Source organism: Salmo trutta, chromosome 14 (assembly GCF_901001165.1).
Source record: "Salmo trutta chromosome 14, fSalTru1.1, whole genome shotgun sequence".
NCBI lineage: Eukaryota > Metazoa > Chordata > Actinopteri > Salmoniformes > Salmonidae > Salmo > Salmo trutta.
Window position 1 is genome coordinate 40485838 of NC_042970.1, and position 21579 is coordinate 40507416.

The 21579-nt window shown below is 40.2% G+C and overlaps 1 protein-coding gene and 1 long non-coding RNA gene across 3 annotated transcripts in view; one reads left to right on the plus strand and one right to left on the minus strand.

Moving 5' to 3' along the window:
• The window catches only part of LOC115208086 (uncharacterized), a 67130-nt gene extending 52775 nt beyond the window's left edge, over positions 1–14355 (plus strand). Inside the window, exon 3 of the long non-coding RNA XR_003881092.1 lies at positions 14264–14355. This is a non-coding gene — a long non-coding RNA (uncharacterized LOC115208086). The remainder of the gene's footprint in view (positions 1–14263) is intronic.
• LOC115208083 (sodium- and chloride-dependent GABA transporter 2-like) overlaps positions 1–21579 on the minus strand; it is an 87713-nt gene that overhangs the window by 59162 nt on the left and 6972 nt on the right. Inside the window, exons 2-13 of one of the 2 annotated variants that reach the window (XM_029775857.1) lie at positions 16208–16416; positions 13170–13304; positions 10327–10467; positions 9882–9972; positions 9609–9741; positions 9362–9496; positions 3776–3879; positions 3427–3551; positions 3114–3226; positions 2800–2937; positions 2380–2482; positions 95–195 (exon numbers count right to left, since the gene is read on the minus strand). In XM_029775857.1, coding sequence (XP_029631717.1) covers positions 95–195; positions 2380–2482; positions 2800–2937; positions 3114–3226; positions 3427–3551; positions 3776–3879; positions 9362–9496; positions 9609–9741; positions 9882–9972; positions 10327–10467; positions 13170–13304; positions 16208–16416 — 1528 coding nt within the window. The remainder of the gene's footprint in view (positions 1–94; positions 196–2379; positions 2483–2799; positions 2938–3113; positions 3227–3426; positions 3552–3775; positions 3880–9361; positions 9497–9608; positions 9742–9881; positions 9973–10326; positions 10468–13169; positions 13305–16207; positions 16417–21579) is intronic. The other variant, XM_029775859.1, reaches the window with a different exon arrangement.

Below are 21579 nucleotides of genomic sequence, written 5' to 3' on the forward strand. Positions count from 1 at the left end.
CTGTGACATCAACGTCATGTTTACTATAACTAAAATTGGAAAAATAACAAATTCATTTGCTGTTGAGAGTGGGGTGTAAATAAATAAAACTTACAGTGCAGATGACTGGCGTGACATACTTCAAACAGTACTTAATGATGGGTAATGGTCGATAACCGATCATGTCTTCTAGATTATCGTACAGACGGTCTGCACCTGTGGAGTAAACATATCAACAGAGACTCAAAATCACAGCAGTCAATAAAAGTGTTTGGTCAGTTGGTCTGTCAAATACCCAGTTGCTCTGTCAAATACCCAGGTAAACATTCTCAAACCGCCAAGTGACAGACAGGTTTAAACAATTACAGATCAGGAAACCTGGAAAGCAGCTCTAACCAGGGTTTCCCAAACTCGGTCCTGGGCCCCCCACAGCTGATTCAAATAAGCAACTCATCATCAAGCTTTTATTATTTGATTCAGTTGTGTAGTGTTATGGCAAAAACAAAACATGCACCCAGGGGTGGGCCCCAGGACCGAGTTTAGGAAACACTGTTCTAAGGTACCTGTATTTCTTTGTTTCGAAAATAAGAGCTTACATTATGGCCATTCTTCTCAAAAAGTGGTGAAAAAAAATCAAAGTAATATAAAAAGAGGACCAGTGTCACGTGTGCTCTCTCCGACGCTCATTAGTACGCACACCCATCACCATCATTTCACGCACCAGGGCCTCATCAGACTCACCTGCACTTCATCACCTTTCTGATTACCTTCCCTATATCTGTCACTTCTTTTGGTTCCTTCCCCAGGCATGATTGTTTCTGTTCCAGTGTTCATGGCAGTATGCTACCCGTGTTTCTTGTTATGTTCATTTAGTTATTAAATACGCTCCCTGAACTTGCTTCCCGACTCCCAGCGTACACATGACAGAATAACGCCTCACCAAAGGGGAGCATCAGGGAGTGTTTTTCATTTTTTTTGTGTTGGTCGGTGACGTCGGGTCTGGCCGAGGATGCTGCCAGCCGAGGATGCCTCAGCTAGCTCGTCAGGCTTCCATGCCTTAGCTGGCTTGCCAGGTTCACAAGACTCGGAAGGCTCGGGAGGCTCCCATAACTCTGCCGGCTCGACAGGTTCCCGTGCCTCAGCAGAGAGGTCTGCTCCTGGTCCATGGGATTGTCCCTTTGATCACCATCTGGGAGGGGGTACTGTCACGTATACTCACTGGCGCTCTAGGTCATCAGGCTGCTCATTATTACACACGCCTGTCACCTAGACTTCATTTCCTTCCTGACTCCTGAACAGCTAATCAAAGGGCTACCCAGACCCCTCTTTTACACTGCTGTTAACTCTACCTACATGTAGATATTACCTAAATTACCTTGACTAACCGGTGCCCCCGCACATTGACGCCTTGCTTGTTATTTTACTGTTGCTGTTTTAATTATTTGTTACTTTTATTTTCTATTTTTACTTATCTATATTTTACTTAACACTTATTTGTATTTGTTTTCTTTAAATTCTTAAAGCATTGATGGTTAAGGGCTTGTAAGTAAGCATTTCACTGTAAGGTCTACACCTTTTGGATTCAGCGCATGTAACAAATACCATTTGATTACCTTCCCTATATCTGTCACTCCCTTTGGTTCCTTCCCCAGGTGTTATTGTTTTTGTTCCGGTGTTCATGTCTGTACGCTTCTTGTTTTGTTCTTTGTTCATTTAGTGAATTATCAAGGATTCGGGACTATAAGGTTCTATCTGCAAAATGAATAGTTTTGAGATAATGAGTATTTTTCAAACCCCAGATCTCAGAACTGTTTTGTGATGTCCTCCTGTTTTCAAGTATATCACCTTATTTACATGCAATTATTTGTTATTGACAACCCAGCATTGTGTGATTGGATTGCATATAGAACCTTAAAGCACCAAGAAAAAAGGTGTTTGCGTAGATAGAACTTACGTTTTTTCATTTCGTCATTGTAAATGGACATTTTCAAAAATCTGATATATCTCATATGTAAAGGACCACCTAAAGAGCAACTCTATGTGAATAACTCATTTTTGACCAACATGTCAGAACCTTATAATCCCAAAGTAACGAGGTGTGGTTTCACATCAATGTCCAAAGTGCCAATGTGTGCCAGAGGAACAACTTGGATAATGCCATAAACACCTTGAACAGAAACATCCTGAGGGAAGCTGACCTGCAATTAGGGTTTCTGTGATTGATTATCTGGGATTGATGGAATGGGGCCATGCAGGGTATTTTACAGCTCCTTGTTGTCAGGGATCCTTGGGACGTTCCTACTCCATTGAAGTTGACATTTAAAATGGTTAAGGTAAGGGTTAGGGTAAGGGAGGGGTTATACTTTGAAACGGCATTGGGAGTAGGCCAGGCTAACTCACCATAAACCCAGCTGATACACACTGACTGTAGTATAGCGAAGAGAAGCAGAGTCATCCCACTGCAGGCATAGTAATCAAACAGCTGGAAGATATACAGGCCTCCCTGCAAATAGAGGAGGGGTAGAAAGAGAAAGAAAGTATAAGGTACAGTCTTACTGAGCACAACAATATGACTATAATCTACCTCCAGAGTGAACAAAACACTCAGACAATGATCGTAGGTGTGTCCAGTAGCCCAATCGCTTACAGAATAAGTGGAATCTACCAACGAGGAGGTATGTTGAAACACAGGGATATGTTGAATATGATCACTTGGGAGGTAGATTATTGATCATATATCTTGTTATTGACGATGGCCTTGAAATTCTATATTTTATAACCTATATCCATATAGGATGATGACTTCAAATGACCTCTCACCTCTGTGACCATGACCAGGCCAATGAAGAAGCTACCCACACTGATGATGAGGAGGAGGATTTTACGCCGATGGCCAACCAGGAAGAAGGAGGGATTCATGTCTGAGATAGCTGTCACCAAAGACTCCAGAGCTACAAACTGAAGGAGAGATGATGGGGAAGTTTAGTGGAAACTCTCTTCTTTGAAATACTAGCTACTCATTCACAGTTTCACATCCATTGAGTTTAGTGATGATTGTAGCATCTATTGTAGGTTATGTAATTATCCTTCACTAAGAAAATATTTTGTAGGCCATCAGGACCACACTAACACACCTCACTGTCTAACCCCAGTAGGATTATCATGATGAAGAAGAAGACGGCCCAAAGCTGGGGTAATGGCATCATGGCCACGGCACGAGGGTAGGCGATGAATGCCAGGCCAGGACCTGTATGCAGCAACACAGGTAAACTAATTACTGAACTCTCAGGGGCAGAGGGAATTTTTAGATCCCTGAAATGCTAAGACACCTGTCTTGTAACAAAGCAGAACTTACAAGGGTATGTTAATTTGTTTGTTTGTGCATTTGTACATTTGTTAATGAATGAATGAATTAATTAATTCATATCTCACTGCTGCAACACTTACCTGATTCGGCCACGGTTGAGATGTCTGTCTCTTGTTCATAAGCCATGAAGCCCAGAACAGAGAATATCGCAAAACCGGCCACAAAGCTAGTTCCACTGTTCAAAAGGCACAGGTACACACAGTCCCTAAAAAGAGATTCATTTCCCTGTTAGTCACAACACGAAGGCATCCAAATGACCTACAACATGGAGATCATTAAACTTTCCAGATACTCTACCATTTCTGCAACCCAACCTCCAAAGAATTATGTGCACAGGGGACATTTTTGCAGGCAAGAGAAAACGTTCTGCCTGCACATTTTATCTAGCAAGGCATATTTACTGTTTGCAATCTTAATTCCTCCACTCACTTGTAACAGTTGTTTTTATATTTGTTGTAGCTGCCAAGAGCAGTCAGGCAGCCTAGGCAGATAGCATAGGAAAATAAGATTTGTGTTCCAGCATCCATCCACACCTGTGAGACACACCAGAGAGAGACACAATAGTCTTCATAGTTTCACAATTCTTATACACTAGTCTCATCCCAGGGTGTTAGAGGCTAATTCAAATGGTACCAATTTTGACCTTGTACAGTGGCAAGAAAAAGTAAGTGAACCCTTTGGAATTACCTGGATTTCTGCATAAATTGGTCATAAAATTTGATCTGATCTTCATCTAAGTCACAACAATAGACAACCATCGTGTGCTTAAACTAATAACACACAAATTATTGTATTTTTCTTGTCTATATTGAAAACATCATTTAAAAATTCACAGTGTAGGTTGGAAAAATGATATGAACTCCTAGGCTATTGAGTTCTCCAAAGGTGAATTGGAGTCAGGAGTCAGCTAACCTGTCCAATCAATGAGACTAGATTGGAGATGTTGGTTCGAGCTGCCTTGCCCTATAAAAAACACTCACAAAATTTGAGTTTGCTATTCACAAGAAGCATTGCCTGATGTGAACCATTTTTTTCACCTTTATTTAACCAGGTAGGCAAGTTGAAAACAAGTTCTCATTTACAATTGTGACCTGGCCAAGATAAAGAAAGCAGTTTGACACAGAGTTACACATGGAGTAAAACAAACATACAGTCAATAATATAGTAGAAAAATAAGTTTATATACAAAGTGAGCAAATGAGGTGAGATAAGGGAGGTAAAGGCAAAAAAGGCCATGGTGGCGAAGTAAATACAATATAGCAAGTAAAACACTGGAATGGTAGATTTGCAGTGGAAGAAAGTGCAAAGTAGAAATATAAATAATGGGGTGCAAAGGAGCAAAATAAATAAATAAATACAAGGGGAAGAGGTAGATGTTTGGGCTAAATTATAGAGGGCTATATAGGGCTATAAACAGGTGCAGTAATCTGTGAGCTGCTCTGACAGCTGGTGCTTAAAGCTAGTGAGGGAGATAAGTGTTTCCAGTTTAGAGATTTTTGTAGTTCGTTCCAATCATTGGCAGCAAAGAACTGGAAGAAGAGGCGGCCGAAGGAGGAATTGGCTTTGGGGGTGACCAGAGAGATATACCTGCTGGAGCGCGTGCTACAGGTGGGTGCTGCTATGGTGACCAGCGAGCTGAGATAAGGGGGAACTTTACCTAGCAGGGTCTTGTAGATGACCTGGAGCCAGTGGGTTTGGAAATGAGTATGAAGCAAGGGCCAGCCAACGAGAGCGTACAGGTCGCAGTGGTGGGTAGTATATGGAGCTTTGGTGACAATACGGATGGCACTGTGATAGACTGCATCCAATTTATTGAGTAGGGTATTGGAGGCTATTTTGTAAATGACATTGCCGAAGTCGAGGATCGGTAGGATGGTCAGTTTTACGAGGGTATGTTTGGCAGCATGAGTGAAAGATGCTTTGTTTGCGAAATAAGAAGCCAATTCTAGATTTAACTTTGGATTGGAGATGTTTGATGTGAGTCTGGAAGGAGAGTTTACAGTCTAACCAGACACCTAGGTATTTGTAGTTGTCCACATATTCTAAGTCAGAACCATTCAGAGTAGTGATCCTGGATGGGCGGGCAGGTGCAAGCAGCGATCGGTTGAAGAGCATGCACTTAGTTTTACTTGTATTTAAGAGCAGTTGGAGGCCACGGAAGGAGAGTTGTATGGCACTGAAGCTCGTCTGGAGGGTAGTTAACCTGTTATGGATAGGGGGCAGTATTTTCACGGCCGGATAAAAAACGTACCCGATTTAATCTGATTATTACTCCTGCCCAGAAACTAGAATATGCATACAATTATTAGCTTTGGATAGAAAACACTCAAAAGTTTCTAAAACTGTTTGAATGGTGTCTGTGAGTATAACAGAACTCATTTGGCAGGCCGAAACCTGAGAAGATTCCTTACAGGAAGTGCCCTCTCTGACCATTTCTTGGCCTTCTACACTCTCTTTATTGAAAACTGAGGATCTCTGCTGTAATGTGACACTTCCTACGGCTCCCATAGGCTCTCAGAAGGCGGCAAAACGTTGAATGATGCCTTTGCAGGCCATGGCTGAAAAACAGTAGCGCATTTGGATAGTGGTCGATCAGAGAACAATGAGACTGGAGGCGCGTGCACGAGCCGACACCATGTTTTTATTTTCAGTCTTTGAACAAAAAGAACGACTCCCGGTCAGAATATTATCGTTTTTTTACGAGAAAACTTGCATAAAAATTGATTTTAAACAGCGTTTGACATGCTTCGAAGTACGGTAATGGAATATTTTGCATTTTTTTGTCACGAAACGCGTCGGGCGCATCACCCTTCGTCACCCTTCGGATAGTGTCTTGAACGCACAACAAAACGCCGCTATTTGGATATAACTATGGATTATTTGGAACCAAACCAACATTTGTTATTGAAGTAGAAGTCCCGGGAGTGCATTCTGACGAAGAACAGCAAAGGTAATCCAATTTTTCTTATAGTAAATCTGAGTTTGGTGAGGGCTAAACTTGGTGGGTGTCAAAATAGCTAGCCCATGATGGCGAGCTATCTACTCAGAATATTGCAAAATGTGCTTTCACCGAAAAGCTATTTTAAAATCGGACATAGCGATTGCATAAAGGAGTTCTGTATCTATAATTCTTAAAATAATTGTTATGTTTTTTGTGAACATTTATCGTGTGTAATTTAGTAAATTCACCGGAAGTTTGCGGTGGGTATGCTAGTTCTGAAAGTTACATGCTAATGTGAAAAGCTGTTTTTTGATATAAATATGAACTTGATTGAACAAAACATGCATGTATTGTATAACATAATGTCCTAGGAGTGTCATCTGATGAAGATCATCAAAGGTTAGTGCAGCATTTAGCTGTGGTTTTGTTTTTTGTGACATTATATGCTAGCTTGAAAAATGGGTGTCTGATTATTTCTGGCTGGGTACTCTGCTGACATAATGTAATGTTTTGCTTTCGCTGTAAAGCCTTTTTGAAATCGGACAGTGTGGTTAGATAAAGGAGAGTCTTGTCTTTAAAATGGTGTAAAATTGTCATATGTTTGAAAAATTGAAGTTTTCGGATTTTCGAGGACTTTGTATTTCGCGCCACGCCCATCATTGGATATTGGAGCAGGTGTTCCGCTAGCGGAACATCTAGATGTAAGAGGTTTTAACATGCATGAAACCAAGGCTATTACGGTTACAGAAGTCATCTAAAGAGAGCGCCTGGGGAATAGGAGTGGAGCTAGGCACTGCAGGGCCTGGATTCACCTCTACATCGCCAGAGGAACAGAGGAGGAGTAGGATAAGGGTACGGCTAAAAGCTATGAGAATTGGTCGTCTAGGACGTCCGGAACAGAGAGTAAAAGGAGCAGGTTTCTGAGGGCGATAAAATAGCTTCAAGGTATAATGTACAGACAAGGGTATGGTAGGATGTGAGTACAGTGGAGGTAAACCTAGGCATTGAGTGATGATGAGAGAGATATTGTCTGTAGAAAAATCATTGAAACCAGGTGATGTCATTGCATGTGTGGGTGGTGGAACTGAGAGGTTGGATAAGGTATAATGAGTTGGGCTAGAAGCTCTACAGTGAAATAAGCCAAAAAACACTAACCAGAACAGCAAAGGACAAGGCATATTGACATTAAGGAGAGGCATGCTTAGCCAAGTGATCAAAAGGGTCCAGTGAGTAGTGAGGTTGGTTGCGATCACGGCAATTCTGACAGCTAGCCGGGCCATGGGGCTCCGCATCGGCAGTAAAACGGGTCCGGATAGGTGATTGTAGCCCAGGAGTGGCTGATGGAACTCTTCAGCTGGCTAGCTCCGGATTAATTGATGTTAGCTCCGGGACCAACGTTAGCCAATAGTCACTCGGATAGCAGCTAGCTAGCTGCAAGATCCAGGTGTAAATGCCCAGAGCTTGTGGTAGAAATCTGGGGATATGGAAAGAAAATAGGTCCGGTATGCTCTGGTCTGAGTCGCGTTGTACAAAACTGGCGATAGCTTTTTGAGATAAGGGATAGCTGATGACCGCCAACCGTGGTTAGCTGAATTCTAACGTTAGCTAGTGAACTGGCTAACTTCTGGCAAGCTTCTGTTGTGGATTTCAGATTTGAGGTAAATAATACTTCTTTTTTTCAATTGCCTCAAACCATGCCTCAATCAAAAGAGATCTCAGAAGACCTAAGATTAAGAATTGCTGACTTGCATAAAGCTGGAAAGGGTTACAGAAGTATCTCTGAAAGCCTTGATGTTCATAAGTCCACGGTAAGACATATTGTCTGCAAATGGAGAAAGTTCATTACTGTTGCTACTCTCCCTAGGAGTGGCCATTCTGCAAACATGACTGCAAGAGCACAGCGCAGATTGCTCAATGAGCTTAGGAAGAATCCTGGAGTGTCAGCTAAAGACTTACAGCAATCTCTTCTGGCAGCACTACTGGCAAAATATTCTGTGGAGAGATGAAACTACAGTTGAGTTGTTTGGAAGGAACACAAAACACTACGTGTGGAGACAAAAAGGCACAGCACACCAACATCAAAACATCATCCCAACTGTAAAGTATGGTGGAGGGAGCATCATGGTTTGGGGCTGCTTTACTGCCTCAGGGCCTGGACAGCTTGCTATCATCGACGGAAAAATGAATTCCCAAGTTTATAAAGACATTTTGCAGGAAAATGTAAGGTTATCTGTCTGCCAATTGAAGCTCAACAGAATTTGGGTGATGCAACAGGATAATGACCCAAAACGAAGAAGTAAATCAACAACAAAATGGCTTCAACAGAAGAAAATGCGCCTTCTGGAGTAGCCCAGTCAGAGTCCTGACCGCAACCCGATTGAGATGCTGTGGCATGACCTCAAGAGAGCAGTTCACACCAGAAATCCCAAGAATATTGCTGAACTGAAACAGTTTTGTAAAGAGGAACTGTCAAAAATTCCTCCTGACTGTTGTACAGGTCTGATCCGCAGCTACAGAAAACGTTCGGTTAAGGTTATTGCTGCCAAATGAGGAAAAACCAGTTATTAAATCCAAGCGTTCACATATTTTCCCCACCCTGCACTGTGAATAATTACACAGTTTGTTCAATAAAGACATGGAAATGTATAGTTGTTTGTGTGTTATTAGTGTAAGCAGACTGTGGTTGTCTATTGTTGTGACCTAGATGAAGATCAGATCAAATTTCATGACCAATTTATGCAGAAATCCAGGTATTTCCAAAGGGTTCACATGCTTTTTCTTGCCACTGTAGCTATAATAAGTCAACAGGAAATGCATTTGCTTTGAAATTCAGAGTTATTATTTTATCAGGTATTGATATTGTAACATATCTGATGCTCTTAAAACTACAAACTGTTGCACCAAGGGAGTTACGTTTCTTGGACCAGTGGTAATGGTTGCTGCCCTCGGTAATGTTGACCAGTGTTCAAACACCAGCAGAAACATTACCATGTATCCCCCACGAATCACTACAGTATGTACTGATAGTTTTTGTTACACCTGAACACAAATTATACAGTGAAGTGTGTTCCTACCTGTGGGTCAGTGAGGCGGGCTGGGTCTGGGTAGAGGTAGAACTTGATACCATCTATTGCCCCCGGCAGTGTGAGTCCACGGACCAGCAACACCACCAGCATCAGATAGGGGAAGGTGGCAGTGAAGTAGACCACCTGAGGGGAGGGGGACCAGAGCAGCATTACATTCACTCAGTCTATGGCTCATCCTAACAATTCTACAGTGTTCATGGTGTCATCAAGTTGAATGGCAGAGATCCCACCTTACCTTCCCAGTAGACTTCACTCCTTTCCAGACACAGAAGTAACAGAGAATCCATGACAGTAGAAGACACAGAGCCAGCTCCCAGCGAACACTGCCTAGATTGCTTGGACTGTCTGTGAGATTCAAAACTCTTCTCCTGAAAATCATATTTTCAGTTACAATCCCACCACTTGCTTTTCACCATTCTCTCAGTGCCTCCTAAGGCAAATAGCCATGCTTTTCATCTGTAAGGACTTAATAAGGAGTTGATAAATTGGAATGATTTTGTGTACTCACTCCCAGAACTCTCTCACTGGTGATGTTGCGTTTCCTGCTACTGTCCAATTTAGATGTCCCACTACTCTATGGTTAAACTCCATGCAGGTTGCTGGTTAGGAGAAAATTATACAATAACAAGCATGTCTCAGAACTCTCTGAATCTTTCCTGGATAAGGAGACATTTACAAAAAAAACCTCACTTGTCAAAAACAGAATATCTCAGTTTGAAGTGGTGTCCATAAATTTAAGATACTATCTATCATTTGGGCATGACAAAGGTATGTCAACGTCAACATGTCTACACACTGAAGTTAACCTGGTCCCAGATCTGTTTGTGCTCTTTGCAATGCCAATTCCATTGCTGTCCTTGTCAATCCAAACAGGTTTGTTATGACAATGAGTGACATGCAGTTGGTATGACAGCACAAGCAGACTGGCACTCAGGCTACACTGAAGTACATACCTGTGTTCCAGCTGTTTCTACAACTGGCCCAGGGGAGCTCAGAGCTGAATGAGGAGAAGAGGTAGAAGAAGGCCCAGGCTAGAATGATGATGTAATAGATGCCGGAATATAGAACCACCACCTGACTACAATAACCCAGTCCTGAGGAGGAGGAGGAGGAGGAAGACAATTTACAGACAAACATAGAGACTCCTTTCAATGTCACCAGCCTCGATTAATAAGTTATGGTGGCATTCCAACAAGACAGACATTTGTGAATGTTTGAACGCAGGACAAGTGTCCTGAATGCACGTGTCATTTCACGTTAAGGACTGTCACTTATTCTATCATGTAATAGCTCATGTATTAGTGTGAGCCTGAGTAATATTGTTGATGTTTAATCCAAGCTTCATCCAATAAACTGAATGAAATCCCTTTTTCAGTTTGAAGTAAAATCAGGTCAGAAACAGACCAGTCATCCCCCAAGCAATCTAAAATGTATCCTTATATTGTTTCAAACTGTTAAAGCAATGTGATCAAAATCATGGTGGATTGACTTTTACAAGTACAATAGCGCATTATCATTTACCGAAGGAAAAGCCTGCATGTACTGTGCATATATTGTACCTATTATGGCTAATTGTCTGGCCGTATATTTCACCCTCAACCAGCACATTCTTGACAAAGACTCCAGACATAAACCTTGAGTTTATGTGCCGAATACCATTTTAAATCAAATTGACATTGCTTTGGATTACAGTGCTACTTTCTCAGGTTTTGATATTGCAGCTAGGAGTTTTCCTGAGTACAAAAAAACAGACGAAGTTTGGTCTACAGTCCATCTGAATGTTATCTTTTCTTTTGGCACAGATTATAGTACTATCAAATCTTTACTTTTCTGAAGGCTATAGCCTTTTTTCCTTCTAGCTATCAGGCTTTCACATCTATTTCCCCAATGTGGCATTCACATTAGGAAGTAAATGCTATCAATTGTCAGACAAACACTGACAATTGAATTCCTAATATGGATGCAACAAGACCCCCGTGGCCACATTCATAAAACATTCATATAGCATACCAGTAGGATTTTTTTTATTTAACTAGGCAAGTCAGTTAAAACCTCTTGGGGCTAGGGGGCAGTATTGAGAATTTTGAAAAGAATATGTGCCCATTTTTAACTGCTTCCTACACCAACTCAGAAGCTAGGATATGCATATTATTGTTCAGGTTTGGTTAGAAAACACTCTGAATTTTCTAAAACTGTTTGAATGGTGTCTGTAAGTATAACAGAACTCATATGGCAGTCAAAACCCTGAGACAAATTCTGACAGGAAGTGGATACCTGATGTGTTGAATTACCTTTAAGCCTATGCCATTGAAACACACAGGGGCTTATTAATCGTTGAGCACTTCCTATGGCTTCCACTAGATGTCACCAGTCTTTACAAAGTGGTTTGAGTCTTCTACTGTGAGAACTGACCGAACAAGAGCCTTGGAACGGTGGTGGCCGATAAGACTCTGGCGCGCAAGTTCATGTTGGGTACTCTCGTTCCAATACGTTTTAAAAGAGAATGCAATCGTCCGCCTTGAATATTATTCATGTTCTGGTTGAAAAAGGCCCTAATGATTTATGCTATACAACGTTTGACATGTTTGAACGAACGTAAATATTTTTTTTCCCCTCTTTCATGAAGACAAGTCCGGCGGGCGTAGTTCATGTGCTAACAACACGGAGCTTTTTGGACATAAATTATGAGCTTTTTCGAACAAAACTACATTTGTTATGGACCTGGGATTTCTGGAAGTGCCTTCTGATGAAGATAATTAAAGGTAAGGGAATATTTACATAGTATTTTTGATTTTAGATCTCTCCAACATGGCGCCTAGTCTGTATCACCAAGCCTATTTTTATGAGCGCAGTACTCAGATTATTGCAAAGTGTGATTTCCCAGTAAAGTTATTTTTAAATCTGGCAATGCGGTTGCGTTCACGAGATGTTAATCTATAGTTCTTTGAATGACAATATAATATTTTACCAATGGTTTCGAATAGTAATTATTTAATTTGTTGTGCTGATTGACTGGCGGTATTGGAGGGAAAATATTTTCTCAACATCAACGCCATTGTAAAATGCTGTTTTTGGAAATAAATATGAACTTGATAGAACAAAAAATGCATGTATTGTCTAACATAATGTCCTAGGAGTGTCATCTGATGAAGATTGTCAAAAGTTAGTGCATAATTTTAGCTGGTTTTCTGCTTTTGGTGACGCCTGTCTTTGCATTGACAAAACATTACACACAGCTATTTTCAATGTACTGTCCTAACATAATCTAACTTTATGCTTTCGCCGTAAAGCCTTTTTGAAATCGGACAACGTGGTTAGATTAAGGAGATGTTTATCTTTCAAAGGGTGTAAGATAGTTGTATGTTTGAGAAATTTGAATTCTGACATTTAATTGTTTTCAAATTTGGCGCCCTTGATATTTCACTTGCTGTTGATAGGGTGTACCAGGGGTGGGATGCTCCCACCTAGCTTATAGAAGTTAAGAAAAAAATCTTAATTACATTGATGGCCTAGGCAGTGGCGGTTCTAGACCATTTCAACTGGGGGGGCCAAGCTGGGGCCAGTTGTACTGTTAGAGTGGCCAGTTACATTAGACGTTATTGTTGTCATATCGTTTTCTTCAACGTTTTCTCCAACGCTCTTACCACTAGGCTACCTGCCATCCCTAGGATGGCTGATCTAGGGTGATATTAGCCGTTTAGATCATAATGACTAAGCTTATATGGACAGAGGGGACCTGATTCTAGATCAGCAGTCTTACTCAATGACGCTTCTAAAAATGAGCCCTGATATTTACCTTCAAACAGGGGGCAGATCTTCCTCCAGCAGGTGATGCTGCCCTGCGTGGTGTACTGGCCCAATGAGGTCTCCAGAAGAAAGAGTGGAATTCCACAGGTGAACAGAAAGAGCACATAAGGGATGAAGAACACCCCTTATGAACAACACAAGTTAAACCACAATTAAACATATGGCCCAAGACCATAACTTAATGTTTCACTTCACGTGATTATTTTTTCACAAGACACATTTTTTTCCCCCTTAGCCATCTCAACCACCTCAACCCCAAGTATTTTTTATTCATATATATTTTTTGGGGGGTGGGGGGGTGGATCGGCTTTAATATCGCAGATAGATTGTCGCTTCCATCAAAGTAATTGTCTGCATCATTTCCAATCCCCCATATATTTTTTTGGGTAAATATATTTATATACATACATATATATATATATATATATATATACATAAACATGCATACATATACATATACATACACACAAATACACATACATATATAAATATACATATCATTTAGAATATCTTTTCCTTTATTATTCCCCGCAAACCTGATGAGGTTCACCTTGGGGTCATGATAGGGGTTGCACCACATGAATGATGTATTATAATAATTGATTATGCTTATGTTGTATTAATAGAGGGGGAAGGGCTATAAGACCCTCCCCCACTACATTTATAGGGTCCTGGACCACAGATTAGCAATATATGCATTATAAGGTTTAATACTGTTCCACAGTTCTTTTCTAGTCTCTGCCTCTTATAAGAAACAGTCTGAGAGATGTGTGAGTTATTGCAGTCAAAACAGGGTGTCTGTGAGAAAGCGCCTCAAGGCTAAAAGAGATTCATAGACACAGAAACCTGCAGGGGAGTAAAAGAGATAAGAGACAAGTCAGACATACCACTATAAGCCACACGGGAATGGAAAATTACTGCTGAGCCCTTAGAAAACACTGGACGATTGTTTATCCTGCAAGTTTGTATAACTGTACATGCATGGGCTTGGTCTCATGAGTAGAAGGTGTTGACGTAGGCAGTTACATCACTAGGGGTTGACTGCAAGCATATTAAAGCAACTTTGACCTTTTTCTTTTGCAGAACTTACTCTGAAACACACGTGCTATGTTTCCGTTGTCAACTTCTGTCTGCAATTGCATTAATAAAGGTTTGGTTTGATTGATTTACTTAAAGAAGATATTGTCTGATTGCTTATTTCACCAATAAGCCAATGATTGACAAGGAACAAGGAACCTACCCTGACAAACCCTACCACCCCTCCCCCAATTGAGTAAACTAATAAACAATAACACTTAGACTTCTACTTCCAGCTAATACATTTTACAGAAATAATCTATTTTACAATAGATATATTTTGTTTGTTTTTAGTCCTGAACTTCCTCTATTGCTGGTGTCTCTATTTGCCATATATTTGTAACTGTGCTATTTCACAACAGTTCTGAGCCTATATACATTTTACAGACCCCGAATGTTTTACATTTGTTATCTTGTTGTTATTTGTCCCACCATTCAGCTCCATTCAACCCCTCCCATCTATCTATTAACATCATCCATATTGGATTTCTATTTGCCATACATTTTTCAACTGTGCTGTGATGCTTCACAAAGTACTGAACCTTTCTATTCTCATAGTTTCTACAGATTGTAAATTAAAGATACAATTTTTTCTAAAATTATTGATCGATTGACTATGACTTTTCAAATCACCGAGTATTGTTATCTGCAGTGTTAGATCTAGGTAAATGTTGCAATTCTTCTGCCATTCTTGGACCTGTGACCAGAAATGAGCTACATATGGACAGTACCAAAATAAATGATCTAATGACTGGGTCCTCGCAGCAAAACCTGCAGAGCTGGGAAGATTGCATCCCCCATATACGTATATATATATATATATAACATTTTATTCGTTGCAAAAATTTGAATAATAATTTAAATTGAAAAATGTGAAGTTTTGAATCCGGTGTCATTTTGCGTGTCATTTCATAAACCATGTGCCATGGAATTGGTACATCGAAAATCTCTTCCCAACTACTTTGCAATTTCTATGGCAGAGCTGTCAATTTTTTGGTCCTTAAATGAAACTGGTATAAATTTTTATTTATCACAATTGTCTTTAACCAATTTTGGTCTTTAATGCAGGGCCGACAGACAAGTTCCTTACTTTTTTCCCCTTCCACTTGCCTCTTCCATTTTTGTCGTAGTGCTGCAATTACTTGATTGTAATTTTGGGTAGAGCAGACATTTCCATATGTCTGTGTTAGCTGCATGTGTGACATAACTCCACCAGTCCTATTTATGATATCATTTACAAAAGATGATAATAAAAAAAAAATATCGAAAAATAGAGTTTTTTTATCAATTATTATATTTGAGTTTAACCACAGGAACGCAAATATTTGTTTGTGTGGCTGGCGGACTTAGCTACCACCTGAAGTGTTGTGTGTACATTTGGCATGTAAGTGTTAGGGATATTATCGTGTGGTTTCTGGGACACGTTCAGTAGCCTAACATCATTGAACATTGCAGATAGAAAGGCCATGAATAGAGTCGACTTGATTCCTAATTCTACATGTCAGAGAGGCATGTTTGTTCTCCATAGCATATTTCTATCAGAGCATAACAAAATGTTGTACAGTAGTGATGTGCATATCAGTATAGAGATTCTGGAAGCACCTAGAAGGTTTTGGTTCCTTTTGTGCACCCAGGCATGCACTTTTGTTTTTATGATTGTGCCGCCAGATAACAGCTAGCCCTAGTGTGTAAATATCCCTATAATATTATAGCAACCACTGATATGTTTATATCAGGCCATGATTACACATCTCTTAATAATTATTCCATTACCATCTTGTAATTGTGTGATTTCAATATTAATCTAAGATATGAAAAGAACAACTCTGTACTGTTTCCACCACAATGAACTTAAATGCATTGATAATGTAAAAGACAAAGGCTCACCTTGCCATACATTTAATGTGTGTTTAATTGTATGACCATGTAAAGATGTGATGTGAGACTCACCTCCTCCATTTTTGTAGCACAGATATGGGAACCTCCATATATTCCCCAAGCCTACGATCTGCCCGGCCACAGCCAGGAGGAACTCCAGCTTGCTGGACCACTGTCCCCTGGTCTGGGTTCTTGGCACAGGGACAGGATGGACCAGACCCATCTCCTGCTGGGCAAGCGTATTGAACCTCAAATTGGGATCATTATGCTTCTCCATAACACTGAGGAAAACAAAGACAGCGTTGTTTATTTGCGGTGAACACACGTTTATATAACATAGTCTGTGTGTTATGAAGACAGTATAAGGACACACAGCTAACAGCTACATATGACCTGCTCCATATGACCAGCTACATACAGTGCCTTGCAAAAGTATTCACCCCCCTTGGCGTTTTTCCTATTTTCTTGCATTTACAACCAGTATTTTAAATTGATTTTTATTTGGATTTCATGTAATGGACACACACAATATAGTCCAAATTGGTGAAGGGAAACTTAAAAAATAACTTGTTTAAAAAAAATATGTGTATTAAACTGTAAAGTGCTTATGCATTCACCCCCTTTGCTGTGAAGCCCCTTAATACGATCTGGTGCAACCGATTACCTTTAGAAGTCACATATTAGTTAAATAAAGTCCACTTGTGTGCAATCTAATTGTCACATGATCTGTCACATCATCTCAGTATATATACACCTGTTCTGAAAGGCCCCAGAGTCTGCAACACCACTAAGCAAGGGGCACCATCAAGCAAGCGGCACTATGAAGACCAAGGAGCTCTCCAAACAGGTCAGGGACAAAGTTGTGGAGAAGTACAGACCAGGGTCGGGTTATAAAAAATATCCAGAACTTTGGACATCCCACGGAGCACCATTTAATCCATTATTAAAAAATAGATGAACATGGCACCACAACAAGTCTGCCAAGAGAGGGCCGCCCACCAAAACTCACGGACCAGGCAAGGAGGGCATTAATCAGAGAGGCAACAAAGAGACCAAAGATAACCCTGAAGGATTATCTGTCCATAGGACCACTTTAAGCCGTACACTCCACAGAGCTGAGCTTTACGGAAGAGTGGCTAGAAAAAAGCCGTTGTTTAAAGAAAACAAGAAGCAAACACGTTTTGTGTTTGACAAAAGGCATGTGGGAGACTCCCCAAACATATGGAAGAAGGACCTCTGGTCAGATGAGACTAAAATTTAGCTTTTGGCCATCAAGGAAACGCTATGTCTGGCGCAAACCCAACACCTATCATCACCCCGAGAACACCATCCCCACAGTGAAGCATGGTGGTGGCAGCATGCTGTGGGGATGTTTTTCATCGGCAGGGACTGGGAAACTGGTCAGAATTGAAGGAATGATGGATGGCACTAAATACAGAGAAATTCTTGAGGGAAACCTGTTTCAGAATTCCAGAGATTTGAGACTGGGACAGAGGTTCAACCTTCCAGCATGACAATGACTCTAAGCATACTGCTAAAGCAACACTGACGTGTTTAAAGGGGAAACATTTAAATGTCTTGGAATGGCCTAGTTAAAGCCCAGACCTTAATCCAATTGAGAATCTGTGGTATGACTTAAAGATTGCTGTACCCCAGTGGAACCCATCCAACTTGAAGGAGCTGGAGAAGCTTTGCCTTGAAGAATGGGTAAAAATCCCAGAGGCTAGATGTACCAAGCTTACAGAAACATACCCCAAGAGACTTGCAGCTGTAATTGCTGCAAGAGGTGGCTCTACAAAGTATTCACTTTGGGATGGTGAATAGTTATGCATGCTCAGGTTGTCTGTTTTTCTTTCTTATTTCTTGTTTGTTTCACAATAGAAAATATTTTGCTTCTTTAAAGTGGTAGGCATGTTGTGTAAATCAAATGATACAAATCCCCCCAAAATATATTTTAATTCCAGGTTGTAAGGCATTAAAATAGGAAAAATTCCAAGGGGGTGAATACTTTCGCAAGCCACTCTATGAACAGCTACATATGACATATGACCAGCTACATATGAACGCTACATATGACCAGCTACTTATGAACATCTACATATGACCAGGTACATAGGCACACCTACATATGACCAGCTGCATTTGCAGACCTACATATGACCAGCTACATATGACCAGCTACCTATGAACACCTACATATGACCTGCTACATATGACCTGCTACATATGACCAGCTGCCTATGACCAGCTACAGTACATATGACCAGCTACATAAGACAAGCTACATATGCAGTAAATATGACCAGCTACATATGACAAGCTACATATGACCAGCTACATATGACCTTCTACATATGAACAGCTACATATGACCAGCTACAGTACATATGACCAGCTACATATGACCTGTGTGAGAGCAAAATTGTAAGATTATGTTATAATACTATAATTGCACGAAATGGTTGTTTTATGCAACAGAATAGAAGGTTGTCATAACTCTACTGTGTCTGTGTGAACTGAAAGTGGGCCTCTGGGAGATTTAACACTGACAGGAGATTCACAATGTCTTTGGGTGATACCGCATTCCAGAGCATGAGTTAATGTTTCTGTTCTATAAGGTACCAAGGAGAGATGGCTCGGGGCCAGACCCTGGTTCCTACACAATGAGAACAGTTTTTACAGCAGATACTGTCTGCTGTGAATTATAAGTATCTTTTTTACAAATCTTAACCTTGTGACCCTTTCCATACATCTGTTGTTTGTCATGTAGACTGAAGGGGGTGTATCTTGGCTGTAAAAAACCTTTGTAACTTTGTCCCGGGGCTCTCAATGAATCATCTGAGGTTGATTCGTCGACCAGCCATCATTATTGTAGAGAACTCAATCGATTCACTTTATATATGTGTGTTGTATTGACTTGCTCCCTTATTAATAAGTGAATACAGATTTAGTTTAAGTATAACTCTGACTTGTGTGATAAGTTTGTCTCTCCCCATTTGCTAGTAAATAAATTAACCACCAAATGTAATGTTAAAACATCCAGAATCTGTGTGAACTTTAATGAAAACTAGAATCTGTGTGAACTAGGTAAGACCATTTATGATATAGTATAAGATAGTAAGGTGCACCTGTAAATGTTTTAAACCTGTACCCCATTTTAGAAGTACTGAAAGATGTAAATGTATGAGTTGCATTATCCTAGGAACTAACCGTGAGATAGAAATTAGAAAATATTCCTGCAGGTTAAAAACTAATTGATTAGGCGTGTTTGGGAATAGCATTGTGTGAATGTGATATGAGAGTTGTGTGAGTGTGTAAATAAGATAAATACATTTGCATTATAAGATGATTGACATTTTGTTAATAAGAGTTGATATTATGTTATTTTTTTGTTCCCTCCATCACTGCCCATCATAGAATATCTCAGGGTGGCATTGAGAGAGGGACATTAGCAGCAAATCTATAGTTTCTTGAAGGCTAGACTTTGCCGTGGTTTCTGAGAGGTTAGAGAACCGTTGAGGATCCTATGACGGGCCGGTCATTGTCTGGGAAACAAAAGTTGGGAGTATGTTTGGAGAGCTGCTTCGTAGCTGTGGAGACTCCTTGAAAACGCAAATGGAATGGTTGATGTGAGTACCTAAGAAATTCTTACATTTTATATGGATTTTGTGAAGATATGGAAATATGATGAATTGTATGTGTGTACAATCTATTACTGGAGATTGATAAAGTAATACTGGGAATATAATGAGACGCAACTTAAACAACCCATACGTAGATGTACATAGGTTTTGAGTTGGTCCCTTTAATGGATCATTTGATAAAGATGAGGTTTAAGCATTATTAAACTGTCTACAAAGTCTGGGCAATAGTCTCAGAAACTGATTGGAGTGTTACATTTGATTACATCTGAAATAAAACTCCCCTTAAGGCCTGAAAATTCATTTTTTTCTTCCTAGTATGAGAGGAGTTGCTATATTTATTGAATAAACCTTTTTCCAAAAAGTTAGAGCGAATTAAGATGGAATCTCGACGTAACTTATAACGTCGTACAAAGCCTAGGCTATCCATCAAACTAATTATTATTGAGGGATTAATGTGATGTAGTAAAGTAATTGAAATATGTTGCACGAGAAAACAATCTGCTTTTATTAAAAAGTGCAAGATCTGTTTCCTAGTCAATGAATGTTGATTTAACTCATTGACTGCAAATCTATTCCTTTTGCGCATGTGAGAATCTCTGCGGAGAAAGCTTGGACCATTAATTAAGACTATTTTCTGGGAATTGTGTCGTTATTAAGAGCCAGATGTTAAGACTACAAACCATTGTAATTGGGTTATTTGCAGGATTCCTTTGTCATTTCAATAGCAGTGACAAATGATATTGACAAAGAAATGGGTTTCTGAGTGTAATTCAAGTATTGACATGTTTTGTCTGGACAGATACTACCGCCAGTGTTTGTTTAAGATATAAACTGAACATTTTAACGACTTGCTTAATTCAAATTGAAAGGCTAATTTATTCAACATAAATAGCGAGGCGATTTCGATGTAATACGTTGTCTGTTGCCTAAATTGTCTGCTGGAATAACATATTGAGAATGGAATGTGACGTATACTCCCTCGATGGCCTCTAGGTCGTCAAGCTGTTGATTATCCCCCACACCGGTCACCATCGTCTCACGTACCTGCGCCTCATGACACTCACCTGGACTCCATCACCTCCTTTATTATCTTCCCTATATCTGTCACTCACCTTGGTTTTTTCCTCAGGTGTTATTGACTCTGTTTTCATGTCGGTGCTTTGTTTGTGTTTCATGTTCATTGTTTCTTTTATTTATTAAAACACTCACTCCCTGAACTTGCTTCCCGACTCTCAGCACACTCGTTACATGGAGTCGTATTTAAATAAGTGATTTAAATAAGGGACAGTTACCTACATCTCATGAATTCTAATAATAGCGGATAGGTAACTGCGATAGATCTATGAATATGATTATAATTGAAATCTAAACAAGGGTATTACTTATTGCAGGATACAACTGCAATGAGCTGAAGTTGTGGGTAGTAAATGGCTGTAGTATTGACTGTAGTAAATCAGTCTCCTGACCCCTCTTGTCTCAGCCTCCAGTATTTATGCTGCAGTAGTTTATGTGTCGGGGGGCTAGGGTCAGTCTGTTATATCTGGAGTATTTCTCCTGTCTTATCCGGTGTCCTGTGTGATTTTAAGTATGCTCTCTCTAATTCTCTCTTTCTCTCTTTCTTTCTTTCTCTCTCTCGGAGGACCTGAGCCCTAGGACCATGCCCCAGTCCACCTGGCCATGCTGCTGCTCCAGTTTCAACTGTTCTGCCTGCAGCTATGGAACCCTGACCTGTTCACTGTGATTATTATTATTTGACCATGCTGGTCATTTATGAACATTTGAACATCTTGGCCATGTTCT